The sequence below is a fragment of the Lampris incognitus genome, chromosome 17, assembly GCF_029633865.1.
Source record: "Lampris incognitus isolate fLamInc1 chromosome 17, fLamInc1.hap2, whole genome shotgun sequence".
In the NCBI taxonomy this organism is placed as follows: domain Eukaryota; kingdom Metazoa; phylum Chordata; class Actinopteri; order Lampriformes; family Lampridae; genus Lampris; species Lampris incognitus.
Window position 1 is genome coordinate 17,562,005 of NC_079227.1, and position 14,171 is coordinate 17,576,175.

Below are 14,171 nucleotides of genomic sequence, written 5' to 3' on the forward strand. Positions count from 1 at the left end.
GCGACTGCACTGCGCTTATTTTGATGGTTTAAATGTAAATTCTGCAGCCATTTAATTACATGATTGTAAATTGAACATCTCCACAAAATTACTGTCAAGTAGGCAAACCTAATTTTTTTTCTACCCCAAGGTCAGTGCCAATACCAAATATACAAGCAGCCATATCATTGATGAGATGGTGGAGATCATCGGTGAGATTTTGGATGACCAGCTGGTGGCAGCGTCGTCAAAATCCCCAGTGGGGATCAACGGTTGATGAAATCACTGAAATCTCTGTCACCAAGCAACTGGGTCTTGTTGTGAGCTGAGATTACCTTCTACAATTAAATAAAATTGATATATATATATATTCTGATTAAATTACCTATACTGAATACAGATTTTTTTTTTAATAGGTTTTGGGGATTTGACAAAGTGGGAAGGACTGAAGTAAAAACCAAAGTGCTGCATTTGGGGGAAGTGTCTGCTGGAGATGCTGCAACTTTGTATGACACCATACAGAGTCATCAGAGATGACAAGACACTACCAACCAACAAGCTGGCCTCCTTCGCCAGTGATGGAGCCTCAGTAATGATTGGTGAGTTGTCTCTTTTGCTTTTACCTTTAGCTGGGCATTCGAGGAGATTGTCAGTGATCATTTTGAATTCTTTTAGGGAGAAAAACTGGAGTTGGAAAGAGACTCCAGGCCTCATTCCCTGGCCTGATAACCATCACCTCAATCTGGCTGTGTCAGACTGCATTAAGGGGCAGAGGAGCGTACCATACCTCAACAAATATGCCAGAACTGTTGAAACAATCTTCTGGTTCTACCAGGCTTCCAGCAACAGGACCAGCAGTCTTAAGGAAATGGAGAGGCTTTTTGAACTCCCCCAAATCAAACTGCAGGTTAGTAGTATTCATTGCTAGATTATTCACAGATTTTTTGTCATATATTAAGCTCATCAATTAATTTTGTAGGGAGGAAACACTACCAGGTGGAAGTCAAATAAGGAAGCAACAGAAATGATATGCTGGATTCTGCCTGATCACTTTGCAGATCTCTCACTCAAAGCTTGGAATGAGCCAACAGCTCAAGGACTGTATTCCTACAGCAACACCATTGGGATGTCAGCTGGACTGGACAAGTGCGGCCAAATGGTGGCAAAATGACGAAAGGTAGTGAGGACTGAAGGGGTTGAATTACCAGATGACAGGATAACAGACATACAGGACAGTTACAAGTACCTGGGTATTCCACAGGCAAAATGGAAACCACGAGGAGACAGTAAGGAGGTCAGATACAGCCAAATACCTCCTGAGAGTGAGGCAGGACCTGAGGAGCCAGCTCAATTAGAAGAATAAGATCCAAGCCATCAATACATATGCCCTACCAGTCATCAGATACCCAGCTGGAATAATAACCTGGCCAAAGGAGGCGATAAAGGCCACATGTATCAGGACACGGAAACTCCTCACAATGCACGGAGGGTACCACCAAAAGTCCAGCAGCCTGAGACAGTACGATAAGTGAAAAGATGGGGGCTGAGGGTTAGTGATTATTAGAGCCACTATCCAGGATGAAACAAGGAAAATCCATGAGTACATCAGAAAGAGGCCCCCCAGGATGAACTGCTGAGTGAGTACCTCAGGCAGCAGAAGAGAGAGTAGGGGAGGAAGAGGAGGTCTCATGGAAGACCAAACCCACTACATGGGCTGTTCAATCAACAGATAGAAGACGTGGCTGATAGAGAAATCCTATCAGTGACTAGAAAAGACTGGACTGAAGAACAGCACAGAGGCTCTGATCATAGCAGCACATGAACAGGCCCCTTAGCACCAGATCAGTTGAGGCAGGGGTCTACCACACCAGACAAGACCCAAGATGCAGGCTGTGCAAAGCAACCCTGAGACAGTCCAGCATTTAGTTGCAGGGTGTAAAATGCTAGCTGGGAAAGCACACATTGAAAGGCATAACCCAAGTGACTGGGATGGTGTACAGAACATCTGTATTGAATACAGACTGGAAGTCCCCAAGTCCAAATGGGAGACACTGCCAAAGGTGGTTGAGAATGGCAGAGTTAAGACCCTGTGGGACTTCAAGTTCCAGACTGACAAGTAGGTGCTGGAAAAAACCCCAGATATTGTGGTGGTCGACAAGGAACAGAAGATAGCAGTAGTGATTGATGTAGCAATCCCGAGCTACGGCAACATCAGGAAGAAAGAGCATGGGAAGCTAGAGAAATACAAAGGGCTTAAGGAAGAACTAGATCGGATGCGGAAGGTTAAAGCCACAGTAGTCCCAGTGGTAACAGGAACACTAGGGGCTTTGACCCCCAAAATGGCAAAGTGGCTCCAGTAGATTCCAGGAACAACATCTGAGGTCTCTGTCCAGAACAGTGCGGTCCTAGGAACAGCTAAGATACTGCACAGAACCCTCAAACTCCCAGGCCTTTGGCAGAGGACCCCAGCTTGAGGAAGACACACACTGCCCCAAAAAGGGTGAGAGGGAGCTTTCTCCATGCATCACACACACACACACACACACACACACACACACACACACACACACACACACACACACACACACACACACACACACACACACACACACACACTCTTAACCTGGTATTAATCAATAACTCAATGTGATCCTGAAAGTCATTAAAAATCATATATAACCTACACTTTACACTGCCAGTAATTTTCCACTGTTGCACTAATGCTGCATTCCAACCAGTTCTATCTGACCTTGTACTCCTTAATCAGTTATCTTACTAATAGTTAGGTCTCTCCCCATTTTTCCCTGAAGAGCTCAGGGACAGTCCCCAGGCTGTACCCTGAGTATCTTCACATATATATAATACATTCACTCAACTGAAACATCATCAAGCTTCCAAGAGTTTTTCTTAAAAAAAAAAAAATTTCCATCTGCACTGTATATCATTGGACAATATGGAAGAACATGTAATTACTGTGGTTACTTGTTTATGCTGAACCTGCTGCCTTTTACTATCCAACAACACGTGACCGGTTGTCGTTTCAGACATTCGAAAACATTCAAGATGTGGCATGGTTGTCTGTGACACTGAAATCAAGTCAAAATAGGGCTAATAATAAACATGTACTTTGAGTATGGTATAAGTTAGCCCTACCACCCAGCCTTGCTGAATGTTCTGGGCTGAATGCTCATGCCAACTGAAAATTAAAACATTATGACTGTATTTTACATATAATAAAGGCTTTTAATTTGCTCACAAGATGATACATTTCTGTAAAGCATGCACAAAATGTACCAAGTCTTTTATATCAAAAAGAGTATTGGCCATTTTAAGTTACGGGGGACATTACTGGCCCATATTCTATAATCATGGTGGGTGAAACCTGTTGTGGTGATTTCATGTGAAACGTAGACCTGTCTTAGATTCAGATAACTCAAAATAAAGTATCAGCTTGCAAATTCTGTAACAAGACAATGATGACTATATGCTGTGTTGAGTAAGATTTCTTGACTTCTTTCCAGTACAGAATTTTACATGACAGTCTGCATATGGCTTCTATCCCAAGACAACAGTATAACAGCAGAATATGTTCAAATGTTTTCATTTTTACAACAACTGTTGTTGAATATGATTGTTTCTTTTCTGTGGGGTAAGCATCAGCCAGAAAGTTTATTTCATATTAATTGTTCAATTCCTACCTGTTCTCTTTGGTGGCATGAGGTGACAGACCTGATGAAAGAACCTAATCATAGCAGAAAAGGCTGAATTTGGAGATACCAGTAGCTGCAGACACTTACCTTTGAGGTGGTAATCTTTTCTACATCTAGGGCATAGTCCAGCAACTGGGTGGCAGGGAAATGCTGCTTAACAAAGTCCTTCAGAATCTGCACCCGCATGTCTGGGTTGTTGATCTGAAAACAATGTGGTATTAATATTAACACCATAATATTACATCATATATAGTTGAGGAACAAAAATGCATCTTAGTGTGGGGTTCTGTCTTGGTATAATTATCTAAGTTACAGGTATGAAGAAAGCTCTATCAGTTTTACTGCAGAGTTGATTTATATTCTAATTTTGCCCATAATCATTTACATATTGCAATTTAAGATTATACACATCATAATCCTCACCGACTTCACCCTGTGTCCGATGCCCATGATGAGTTTGCCATCCTTCTTCATCTTGTTGACAAACTCCATTGGCAGCATGCCACTGTCAAATGCTTTGCTGAACTGCTTGGCTGCCGCATCCAGGGCTCCTCCAAAACGGTCCCCCTGGAACACAAGAAAGAGGTCCTTCATACCAGACAGCAGAAGCCATTTGGTGGGTGCTTTCATCCACCTACTGGGAACTGGGAAGACAACTGTGGTAGTGTTAGAAACATCTGCCATGCTCTATATCCAATAAATCGCTGAGCTACACAACACTCTTAACTTTTGCCACTTACAAAATAGTGGTGAATCGAGTAAGAAGATTCTGTTCAAGTGTTATATGAGTAGTACTGACAATGGTGAGCAGGCCAGATGTGAGGCTTGAGATAAGGTCCTTGCCAGCACGGGCACAAACAATGGTGTTGTGGGCACCAGAGACAGCAGGCCCGTGGTCAGCAGTCACCATCAGGCACATCTCAATGAACTGGCAGGCATAGCGTGGCAATCTGGATAGGAGCGCAGCATAGATTAAAAGGAGCATTCCTCAACCATAAATATTCACCTTGCCTCACCCGTTTCCACAGCAAAACAATTGTTACAATATGATCATTCAAGATTGACACTTGATGAAATACTTAAGAAACCTAACTAAAGCGGAAAAGATCTCCTATACGCTAAAACCAATGAGCAATGGTTTAAAATTGGGGTCAGCCTCATCCGAGTTCCAACCACTCTCAGATAGTTCTCTTATGCCCTGTACACACTAATACGGACACTTTGCAAAACGAACATTTTCCTCCACATTTTGGCCTATCATCCACAGGCAAATGGGGTTTTAGGTCACTGAAACGGAGATTTTTTAAAATGACGGCTGTAGTTTACCAAAGACCTTCTTGGTTGAGTGAAATTGTACCTACTCAACCATTCGATTGGTTGCAGGGGAAAAAAAACCTCTGCATTATTATCTCTAGATTAACTAAATCAGCCAGAGTACACTGAGTGTACTCTACCTGGTACCCCTATTAGCTTAAATGAATTAGAAATAAATATAAAAAGATAGTATTTTCAGCATATTAAATCCTTTTAAACCTAAATATTTAATACTGAAATGATTCTCAGAGCAGACCAGCATGGCGTGCACCTGCCCATATTCATATGATTTCTGAAAATACAACTATCAAATGGTGATCCCAGCACAAGAACTACTGATTAATATACAAAATAATTTTAATTGTTTTTGACTTGTTTTATAATAATTAAAAATAATAAACAGGACCCTCCTCTATTGTTCCAGCCCGCACTGTGATGTCCGACTCTGAACATAGAACTACGCAGTTGTGATCAATCATTCATTCATCTTCAGCTGCTTCTCCGGGGTAGGGTCGTGGTGGCAGCAAGCTAAGTAGGGCACTCCAGATGTCCCTCTCACCAGCAACGCCCTCCAGCTCCTCCTGGGGGATCCCAAGGCATTCCCAGGCCAGAATGGACATGTAGTCCCTCCAGCGAGTTCTGGGTCTACCCCAGGCTCTCTTCCCAGTTGGTCGTGCCCAAAAAACCTCCAAAGGAAGGCGCCCAGGAGGCATCCTAATCAGATGCCTGAACCACCTCAACTGGCTCCTTTCGACGCGAAGGAGCAGCGGCTCTACTCTGAGCTCCCTCCGGATGTCTGAGCTCCTTACCCTATCTCTAAGGCTGAGCCCAGACACCCTATGGACGAAACTCATTTCAGCTGCTTGTATCCGCGATCTCACCCTTTCGGTCACTACCCAAAGCTCATGACCATAGGTGAGGGTTGGACTGGAGATTGACTGGTAAATTCAGAGCTTTGCCTTCCGGCTCAGCTCCTCCTTCACCACAACGGTCCGGTACAACGTCCGCATTACTGCTGATGCTGCACCAATCCACCTGTCAATCTCCCACTCCATCCTACCCTCACTCGTGAACAAGACCCCGAGATACTTGAACTTCTTCACATGAGGCAACAACTCATTCCCAACCCAGAGGGAGCAATCCCCCATTTTCCGGTAGAGAACCACAGTCTCAGACTTTGAAGTGCTGACTCTCATCCTGGCTATTTCACACTTGGCTGTAAACTGCCCTGATGCACACTGGAGGTCACGTTGTGATGAAGCCAACAAAACCACATCATCTGCAAAGAGCAGAGATGCAATTCTGAGGTTCCCAAAATGGACACACTCCTCACCTTGGCTGTGCCTTGAGATGCTGTCCATGAAAATCACAAACATAGCTCTCACTTTGGTTATACAAGGACCAGATGGCTTGCAGCAACTTCCATGGTACCTCATACACCCGCAGTAACCCCCACAGAGTGCCCCGGGGTACACGGTCCTAAGCCTTCTCCAGGTCCACAAAACACATGTAGACTGGCTGGTCAAACTCCCATACCTCCCTCAGCACTTCCACGAGGATAAAGAGACCTGGAAAACCCAAACATGTAGTGAGAGTGCACCGGGAACGTCTGACAGAGGCCCCTGTATGTGAGGTCTTCCACTCCCACCTCCGGAATAAGTTCTTGTGTATCCCAAGGGAGGCTAGGGACATGGAGTCTGAGTAGCTGTGATCTCAAAAACACAAAATTGTCACACCGGGAGTAGGAAGAGAGGACCCAAATGCAGACAGCGGTCACAGGCTGGTCTAGAACAATGTTTTAATTAAAGCACAACAGACTTACAAAAAACAGGAACGTCAATATAGGCAGCAAGGAAGGCTCGAGACAGGGCATGCAGCATCCGGCTACCAAAAGTCAACATATAATGATCTGACAAAGTGCCAGAGCAACCAGGGGGGAATATATATGGGGAATATATAACTGCTGGAGAGCCAATCAGGGAACGCGGAACAAGTGAGCAGGGCAGGGCAGAAACAGGCTCGCCAAACAGTTCAACTATTTAAAGTAACAGGGAGTGCAGAAGAGAGATGAAGAATAAATACAGCCAGGGTGGAGTGGAGTGTCTGGAGTGATTTGTGACAAAAAGGTACCAGCAAGAGGGAAATTGTTGATGTAGACTTTATTGCCACTTACTGGCCCGGCATGATTGACTGATTGTTGTCATTTTAGAGTTCTCATGTGTACGGAGATATTTTGTGAAACGAAGGTCGTACACGTAAAACATCTGTAAAATATCTGTTTAGAAAAATATCTGTATACATATAGTCAAGGCTTTAATCGCCATCTTACAAAAACAGGTGGAGAGCCAGACGTCCATCTGTCAAAGATCGATCCTGTAGTCAAAGACAGATCTTTGGTTGCCTTGCTTACTTTCTCTGTATCAGATATTTGTTCAGTCCTTGTGCCTACCTGCGCTGAAACCAGAGCAAGCCCAGCACCCCTCCTAGGCCCATCTCCTCCTTGAAGACCTCAGTGATGGGCATGCCAGCGTAGATGAGCTCCTGACCTCGCTCATCACAGATGCTAGTCATGAAGGAGGCCGGTTTACGGATCAGGCCCAATTCCTGAGGAAGACAAAGTCAAACATTAGTGGGTTTCTAAAGATAGCTTTGTCATTACAATGTTAAACATGTATATTCCAACTCTCTGTAGAGTGTGAGGAATGTTGCACCAAATCAGGAATTAGAGTGTTGTCTGTGAATGTTCTTATTCATCCAGGTCATGGTTATCCAAAGGAACTGAATCAAGTGCAACTGGACTTGGTATATATCCGTGAAGACGTTTCGCCTCTCATCCAAGAGGCTTCATCAGTTCGTGCCTTTCTGTCTAGACCAAGCTAGTCTGACTGGCTGGTGATGAAACTCAGATATTTAACCTCTTTGGAGTTGTTATCAGAGCTATTGATGTCCATGGCTCTTTGTGTTCCGATGTTTAGCAACACCTGTCGTTATCAGAGGTATTGATATGCGTGGCTCTTTTGTGTTCCGATGTTTAGCCACGCCCGTCGTTATCAGAGCTATTGATGTGCCTGGCTCTTTGTGATCTGATGTTAAGCAGCGACGGTCGTTGGGGGTGTTAGTTTCGACTTCGTTAGTGCTCCATTCAGTGGTCATGAGTCGTTGGAGCCGTTAGTGACCAACTGTTGTTCTTGGAGGCTAAGCTTCTTGAGTCTCCTGGGTAGAGGTGAAAGGACGGCATTGTAAGTGGGAGATAGGTGGTGTCGCAGACCTCCTCGTCTGTTGAGGGATGGTTTTTCCAGTTTCGCATAGATGGCTTCCTTCACCCCTCTTTCAAACCATCTATCTTCCCTGTCCAAAATGTGTACGATGCTGTCCTCGAAGGCATGTGTCTTCTCCTTTAGGTGTAGATATCCAAAGGAGTTGAATCAAGTGCAACTGGACTTGGTATATATCCGTGAAGACGTTTCGGCTCTCATCCAAGAGGCTTCCTCAGTTCGTGCCTTTCTGACTAGACCAAGCTAGTCTGGAGATAAGGTGTAGATAAACTGCTGAGTCTTGTCCTGAGGAGTTTGGCCTTCTGTGTTGGGCCATCCGTTTGTGTAGTGGTTGTTTGGTTTCTCCTATGTATAGGTCAGTGCAATCCTCATTGCATTGTACAGCATACACCAGATTGCTTTTCTGGGTGTGTGGTACATGGTCTTTGGGATGAACCAGTCTTTGTCAGAGTGTGTTGCTGGGTTTGAAGTATACCGGGATGCGGTGTTAGTTAAAAATTCTCCTGAGTTTCTCGGAGAGCCCAGAAACATGTGGGATGACTATGTTATTCCTTCTGTTCCTTTTCTCCTCATCGCTCACCCAGTTGGTCTTTTTGGAAAGTGTTGCAGTTTTCGCAAAGGTCCAACTGGGGTAGCCGCAGGTTTTTAAAGTTTGTGTTCTTCCCGTTGGGCCTGAGTGCTGCTGGGCACATTGTCAGCTCTGTGTTGCAGAGTTCTGATGACGCTCAGTTTGTGTTCCAGAGGGTGGTGTGAGTCAAAAAGTAGATATTGGTCTGTGTGTGTAGGTTTCCCATAAACCCCAATGTGGAGGCTCCTGTCTTCCCCAATGTGGACGTCACAGTCCAAGAAGGGCAAACTGTTGTTCTTTACGTCTTCCCTTGTGAACTTAATGTTTTTGTCCACTGAGTTGATGTGTTTGGTAAATGCTTTAGAGTGTTGCATTTAGAAATTTTTATGTTAGACTCAATAATGAACACTCTCATCACTGGTTATGATAGACATATTAGATGAAAAGTTAGAACCAACAAACAAAAAGCCAATGGTCTATGGAAAACTTGAGATGTACTACGCAGGTGTCATACCCTAGCCCAAGAGTAGTCCATTGGCACTGTCGGGGGAGGCACCTCACGAGCAGGAACGATGGTACCATTTGCTACCAGCTCCTCATAAACTGTCCTGTTCCAAACAGACAGAGTTGGGTAAAACACTCCAAATTACCTACCAACCATAACTTTTGATATCAACATATGCTGAACTATTCACCTGATCACATCCCCAAGCTCATCAAAGCTTTTTGGTACATACGCTCCAGCATCTCTAAGGGCCTGGTTCTTGGCCACTGCAGTTTCGGAAGCCTGATTGGCACAGGCTCCAGCATGGCCAAACTGGACCTAAAAATAGAGATGTCACATTTGCATCAATTCAAAGATTCTGAAAAAAGTCACACCACATTCACAGACAGCCCCATTAACACAGCTAACAGACCTCTGAGGAGAACATGGTAGCACATGTTCCTATACACCAACAGACTACAGGCTTTGTTATTCTGCCCTCTCTGATGCCCTGGCAGATCTTGTACTCCTCTGTACCGCCAATCTGGGTAGAGAGTGAAAGTAATTGAAATGGGAAAATGATATAGCTGAATGACTTATTTAGATAAATGAAATATGACATAACATCTGCTCCAAGAAACTGATCCAAGTTAACCTGAAAAACAATAAATAAAGGGAGACTCCTACCTCTCCCAGAACAACAATCATCTGAATTCCTGGAGTGTCTTGGTAACGCAGAACATGGTCCATGAAGGTGGAGCCTGGATACCTGGGAAGGGAGGACCATAACAGACAGGCTCATTAAGATTGGAGATGTTTTCCTGTCATGGAAAAGAGTAAGGTAAAAATAACGTAACATTTCACAGTTAACCATTCAATATTTTTGCTGAAGGTTTTAGAAAGACAAAAATAAGTCCCCACTCTTTGGACCCTTGAAAACCTAACCCTGTGTTCAAGCAGCCGTCAAAACTTAAGCAACAAATTGCCAGAAGTTTATTTATTTTCCATGGAGTTGCACTAGTTGACAACGTTACCTGCGTGACTGATTTATCGAAAAAAAAAAAAAAGAAAAGAAAAAAAAGCTGAACCTTTTTTAACTTTAGGTGGGCATCGACTGTCAGCCAATTAGATTTATTGTTTTTTACGTTTACCTTCTGACATGACAAAAGTTCAATGAATAAATGTTCTGCTAGTAATGACCAAAGTGGAGAAGCTTGCGACAGCGATCCAAAGTTTCCCCATCCATCCATTATCCGAACTGCTTATCCTGCTCTCAGGGTCGCGGGGATGCTGGAGCCTATCCCAGCAGTCATTGGGCGGCAGGCAGGAAGACACCCTGGACAGGCCGCCAGACTATCACACAGGGCCGGCACGCACGCACGCAAGCGCACGCACGCAAGCGCACGCACGCACGCACGCACGCACGCACGCACGCACGCACGCACGCACGCACACGCACACGCACACACACACACACACACACACACACACACACACACACACACACACACACACACACACACACACACACACACACACACACACACACACCTAGGGACAACTTAGTACGGCCGATTATCCTGACCTACAGGTCTTTGGACTGTTGCAGGAAACCGTAGCCCCCGGAGGAAACCCACGCAGACACAGGGAGAACATGAAACTCCACACAGAAGATGACCCAGGACGACCCCTAAGGTTGGACTACCCTGGGGCTCGAACCCAGGACCTTCTTGTTGTGAGGCGGCCACGCTAACCACTGTGCCACCATGCCAAAGTTTCCCCATGTTTTAAAATTATAAACTAAAACAGCATTGTGATTAGGTCTTATAAAAAATGATACCTGGAGACAAGTTTCTTCCATTGTTGACGTCAATGGTAAATGAAGTGATAATAGTGGCGAGTGAAAAATCTGTAGCTTCAGATTAAAATACAGTGCATCCGGAAAATATTCACACCACTTCACCTTCCCCACATTTTGTTATGTTACAGCCTTATTCCAAAATGGATTAAATTCCTTTTTTTTCTCATCAATCTACACACAATACCCCATAATGACAAAGTGAAAAAGGCTTTGTAGAAATTTTTGCAAATTTATTAAAAATAAAAAACGGAAATATTGCATGTACGTAAGTATTCACACCCTTTGCTATGACAAAATTGAGCTGAGGTTCATCCTGTTTCCACTGATCATCCTTGAGATGTTTCTACATCTTGATTGGAGTCCACCTGTAGTAAATTCAATTGGTTGGACATGATTTGGAAAGGCACACACCTGTCTATATAAGGTCCCACTGTTGACAGTGCATGTCAGAGCAGAAACCAAGCCATGAAGTCAAAGGAATTGTCTGTGGACCCCCGAGAGAGGATTGTATCGAGGCACAGATCTGGGGAAGGGTACAAAAAAATTTCTACTGCTTTGAAGGTCCCGAAGAGCACAGTGGTCTCCATCATTCGTAAATGGAAGAAGTTTGGATCCACCAGGACTCTTCCTAGAGCTGGCCGCCCAGCCAAACTGAGCAATCGGGGGAGAAGGGCCTTGGTCAGGGAGGTGACCAAGAACCCCCTGGTCACTCTGACAGAGCTCCAGCATTCCTCTGTGGAGATGGGAGAACCTTCCAGAAGGACAACCATCTCTGAAGCACTCCACCAATCAGGCCTTTATGGTAAAGTGGCCAGACGGAAGCCTCTGCTCAGTAAAAGGCACATGACAGCCCGCTTGGAGTTTGCCAGAAAGCACCTAAAGGACTCTCAGACCATGAGAAACCAGATTCTCTGGTCTGATGAAACCAAGATTGAACTCTTTGGCCTGAATGCCAAACGTCACATCTGGAAGAATCCAGGCACTTCTCATCACCTTGCTAATACCATCCCTACAGTAAAGCATGGTGGTGGCAGCATCATACTGTGGGGATGTTCTTCAGCGGCAGGAACTGGGAGACTAGTCAGAATCGAGGGAAAGATGAATGGAGAAAAGTACAGAGAGATCCTTGATGAAAACCTGCTCCAGAGCGCTCAGGACCTCAGCCTGGGGCGAAGGTTTACCTTTCAACACGACAACGACCCTAAGCACACAGCCAAGACAATGAAGGAGTGACTTCGGGACAAGTCTGTGAATGTCTTTGAGTGGCCCAGCCAGAGCCCAGACTTGAACCCCATTGAACATCTCTGGAAAGACCTGAAAATAGCTGTGCAGCGACGCTCCCCATCTAACCTTACATAGCTCGAGAGGATCTGCAGAGAGGAATGGGAGAAATACCCCAAATATAGGCGTGCCAAGCTTGTAGCTTCATACCCAAGAAGACTTGAGGCTGTCATCACTGCCAAGGGTGCCTCAACCAAGTACCGAGTAAAGGGCGTGAATACTTATGTACATGCAATATTTCAGTTTTTTATTTTTAATAAATTTGCAAACATTTCTGCAAAACCTTTTTCGCTTTGTCATTATGGAGTATTGTATGTAAATTGATGAGAGAAAAAAAAAGGAATTTAATCCATTTTGGAATAAGGCTGTAACATAACAAAATATGGGGAAAGTGAAGGGGTGTGAATACTTTCCGGATGCACTGTAATTCCCAGTGATCGAAAACTTCATGGCTACATGACATAATAACAAAGATACATCTCACTGCCCATCGACTCATCAACTAAAAGTTGATGGCTGTGTGAAAGCAGTGCAAGAGCTCTCTGTTTGGATGTAGTCTAAATTCAAAAAACAACAGACCATAAGTTATCTGTTTGCTGATAGAACTGTTTTGATGCCAAGTACATTTTATGACAACAGATCAATTTCAGTTGATTATGCTGCAAATTTGGAAAGTAGAGATGAAATAAAAGTTGACAATGGCACTAAAAACAATCATTTTAATCTCGCGGTCTTAATCTAGAGCAGCTGGGGTCTCTAATCACTAATTTTCTTTTCATTTATCCTATAGACAGTCCTCTGCTCATTTACTGGAGTCAAATATTACTGCCTTTTGAGTCTGCCAATACCTGTCTCCTCCGATGGCCACGCCCTCATAGACACCATCTGTGGTGCGGGAGATGATGTTGTTGAGCTCATTGGACATGCCCCCAGAGCGAGACACATAGGCCACACTGCCAGGTCGGTACAGTTTAGAAGCCAGGATGTTATCCAGCATTCCACCTGTGTTACCAATCTTAAAACAGCCTGGCTTGATGCCCCCAACCTGAAGTAAAAAAATTAATGCATTTAAATACATCGCTTAAAAAAAAAAAGAAAAAAAAATTAACAATAAAAAAATATATATATTTTAAAAAAAAAAGGGCTCATTTTACAAAGGACATTGTTTGAATTGCATTGTGAGGCTGCATACCGTGGCAGGGCCAATGATTGTGACACCTTTTTCATCAGCCAGCTTTATCATCTTGCGGGTCTGGGCTTCAGGTATTCCCTCAGCTATGATGGCAATAGTGTGAATCTGGAAACAAAAATTAGACTAGTCTTGATCAACCAGAATTAATACAAGGGAGTTCCATTGTCAAACTGAATCTTAGTGGTTTAAGTGGCAAATGGGGGGTTAGGGCTAGAGGAAGGGTAACATATGGCATCTGGACCATGGGGGGGGGTTCTACCTTAGGGTACTGCATGGTCTCCATGGTGCTGTCGAAGGCTGAACGCAGCGAAGCAAAGCTGATCAGTACATCTACCTCAGGGTGCTTATTCATGGCATCAGCCATGTTTTTGTAGACTGGCAGCAGGATTTCCTTGTGGCCCCAGTAGAACTTCTGCTTGTGATCCCCACTACGGAGAACAAATACAGGACGTTTTATAGATGCAAATAAACTCAATGACCTGGAAAGAAACTTGCCCACTCACATAG

At 44.3% G+C, this 14,171-nt stretch overlaps 1 protein-coding gene across 3 annotated transcripts in view; it reads right to left on the reverse strand.

The window, feature by feature from the left end:
- LOC130127104 (ATP-citrate synthase-like) overlaps positions 1 to 14,171 on the reverse strand; it is a 58,159-nt gene that overhangs the window by 8,216 nt on the left and 35,772 nt on the right. For 2 of the 3 annotated variants that reach the window (XM_056296675.1, XM_056296677.1), the window contains 11 exons: positions 13,924 to 14,092; positions 13,665 to 13,769; positions 13,321 to 13,517; positions 10,018 to 10,099; positions 9,764 to 9,874; positions 9,542 to 9,669; positions 9,361 to 9,454; positions 7,453 to 7,607; positions 4,489 to 4,639; positions 4,113 to 4,256; positions 3,777 to 3,890 (listed from right to left, as the gene is read on the reverse strand). In XM_056296675.1, coding sequence (XP_056152650.1) covers positions 3,777 to 3,890; positions 4,113 to 4,256; positions 4,489 to 4,639; positions 7,453 to 7,607; positions 9,361 to 9,454; positions 9,542 to 9,669; positions 9,764 to 9,874; positions 10,018 to 10,099; positions 13,321 to 13,517; positions 13,665 to 13,769; positions 13,924 to 14,092 — 1,450 coding nt within the window. The remainder of the gene's footprint in view (positions 1 to 3,776; positions 3,891 to 4,112; positions 4,257 to 4,488; positions 4,640 to 7,452; positions 7,608 to 9,360; positions 9,455 to 9,541; positions 9,670 to 9,763; positions 9,875 to 10,017; positions 10,100 to 13,320; positions 13,518 to 13,664; positions 13,770 to 13,923; positions 14,093 to 14,171) is intronic. The other variant, XM_056296676.1, reaches the window with a different exon arrangement.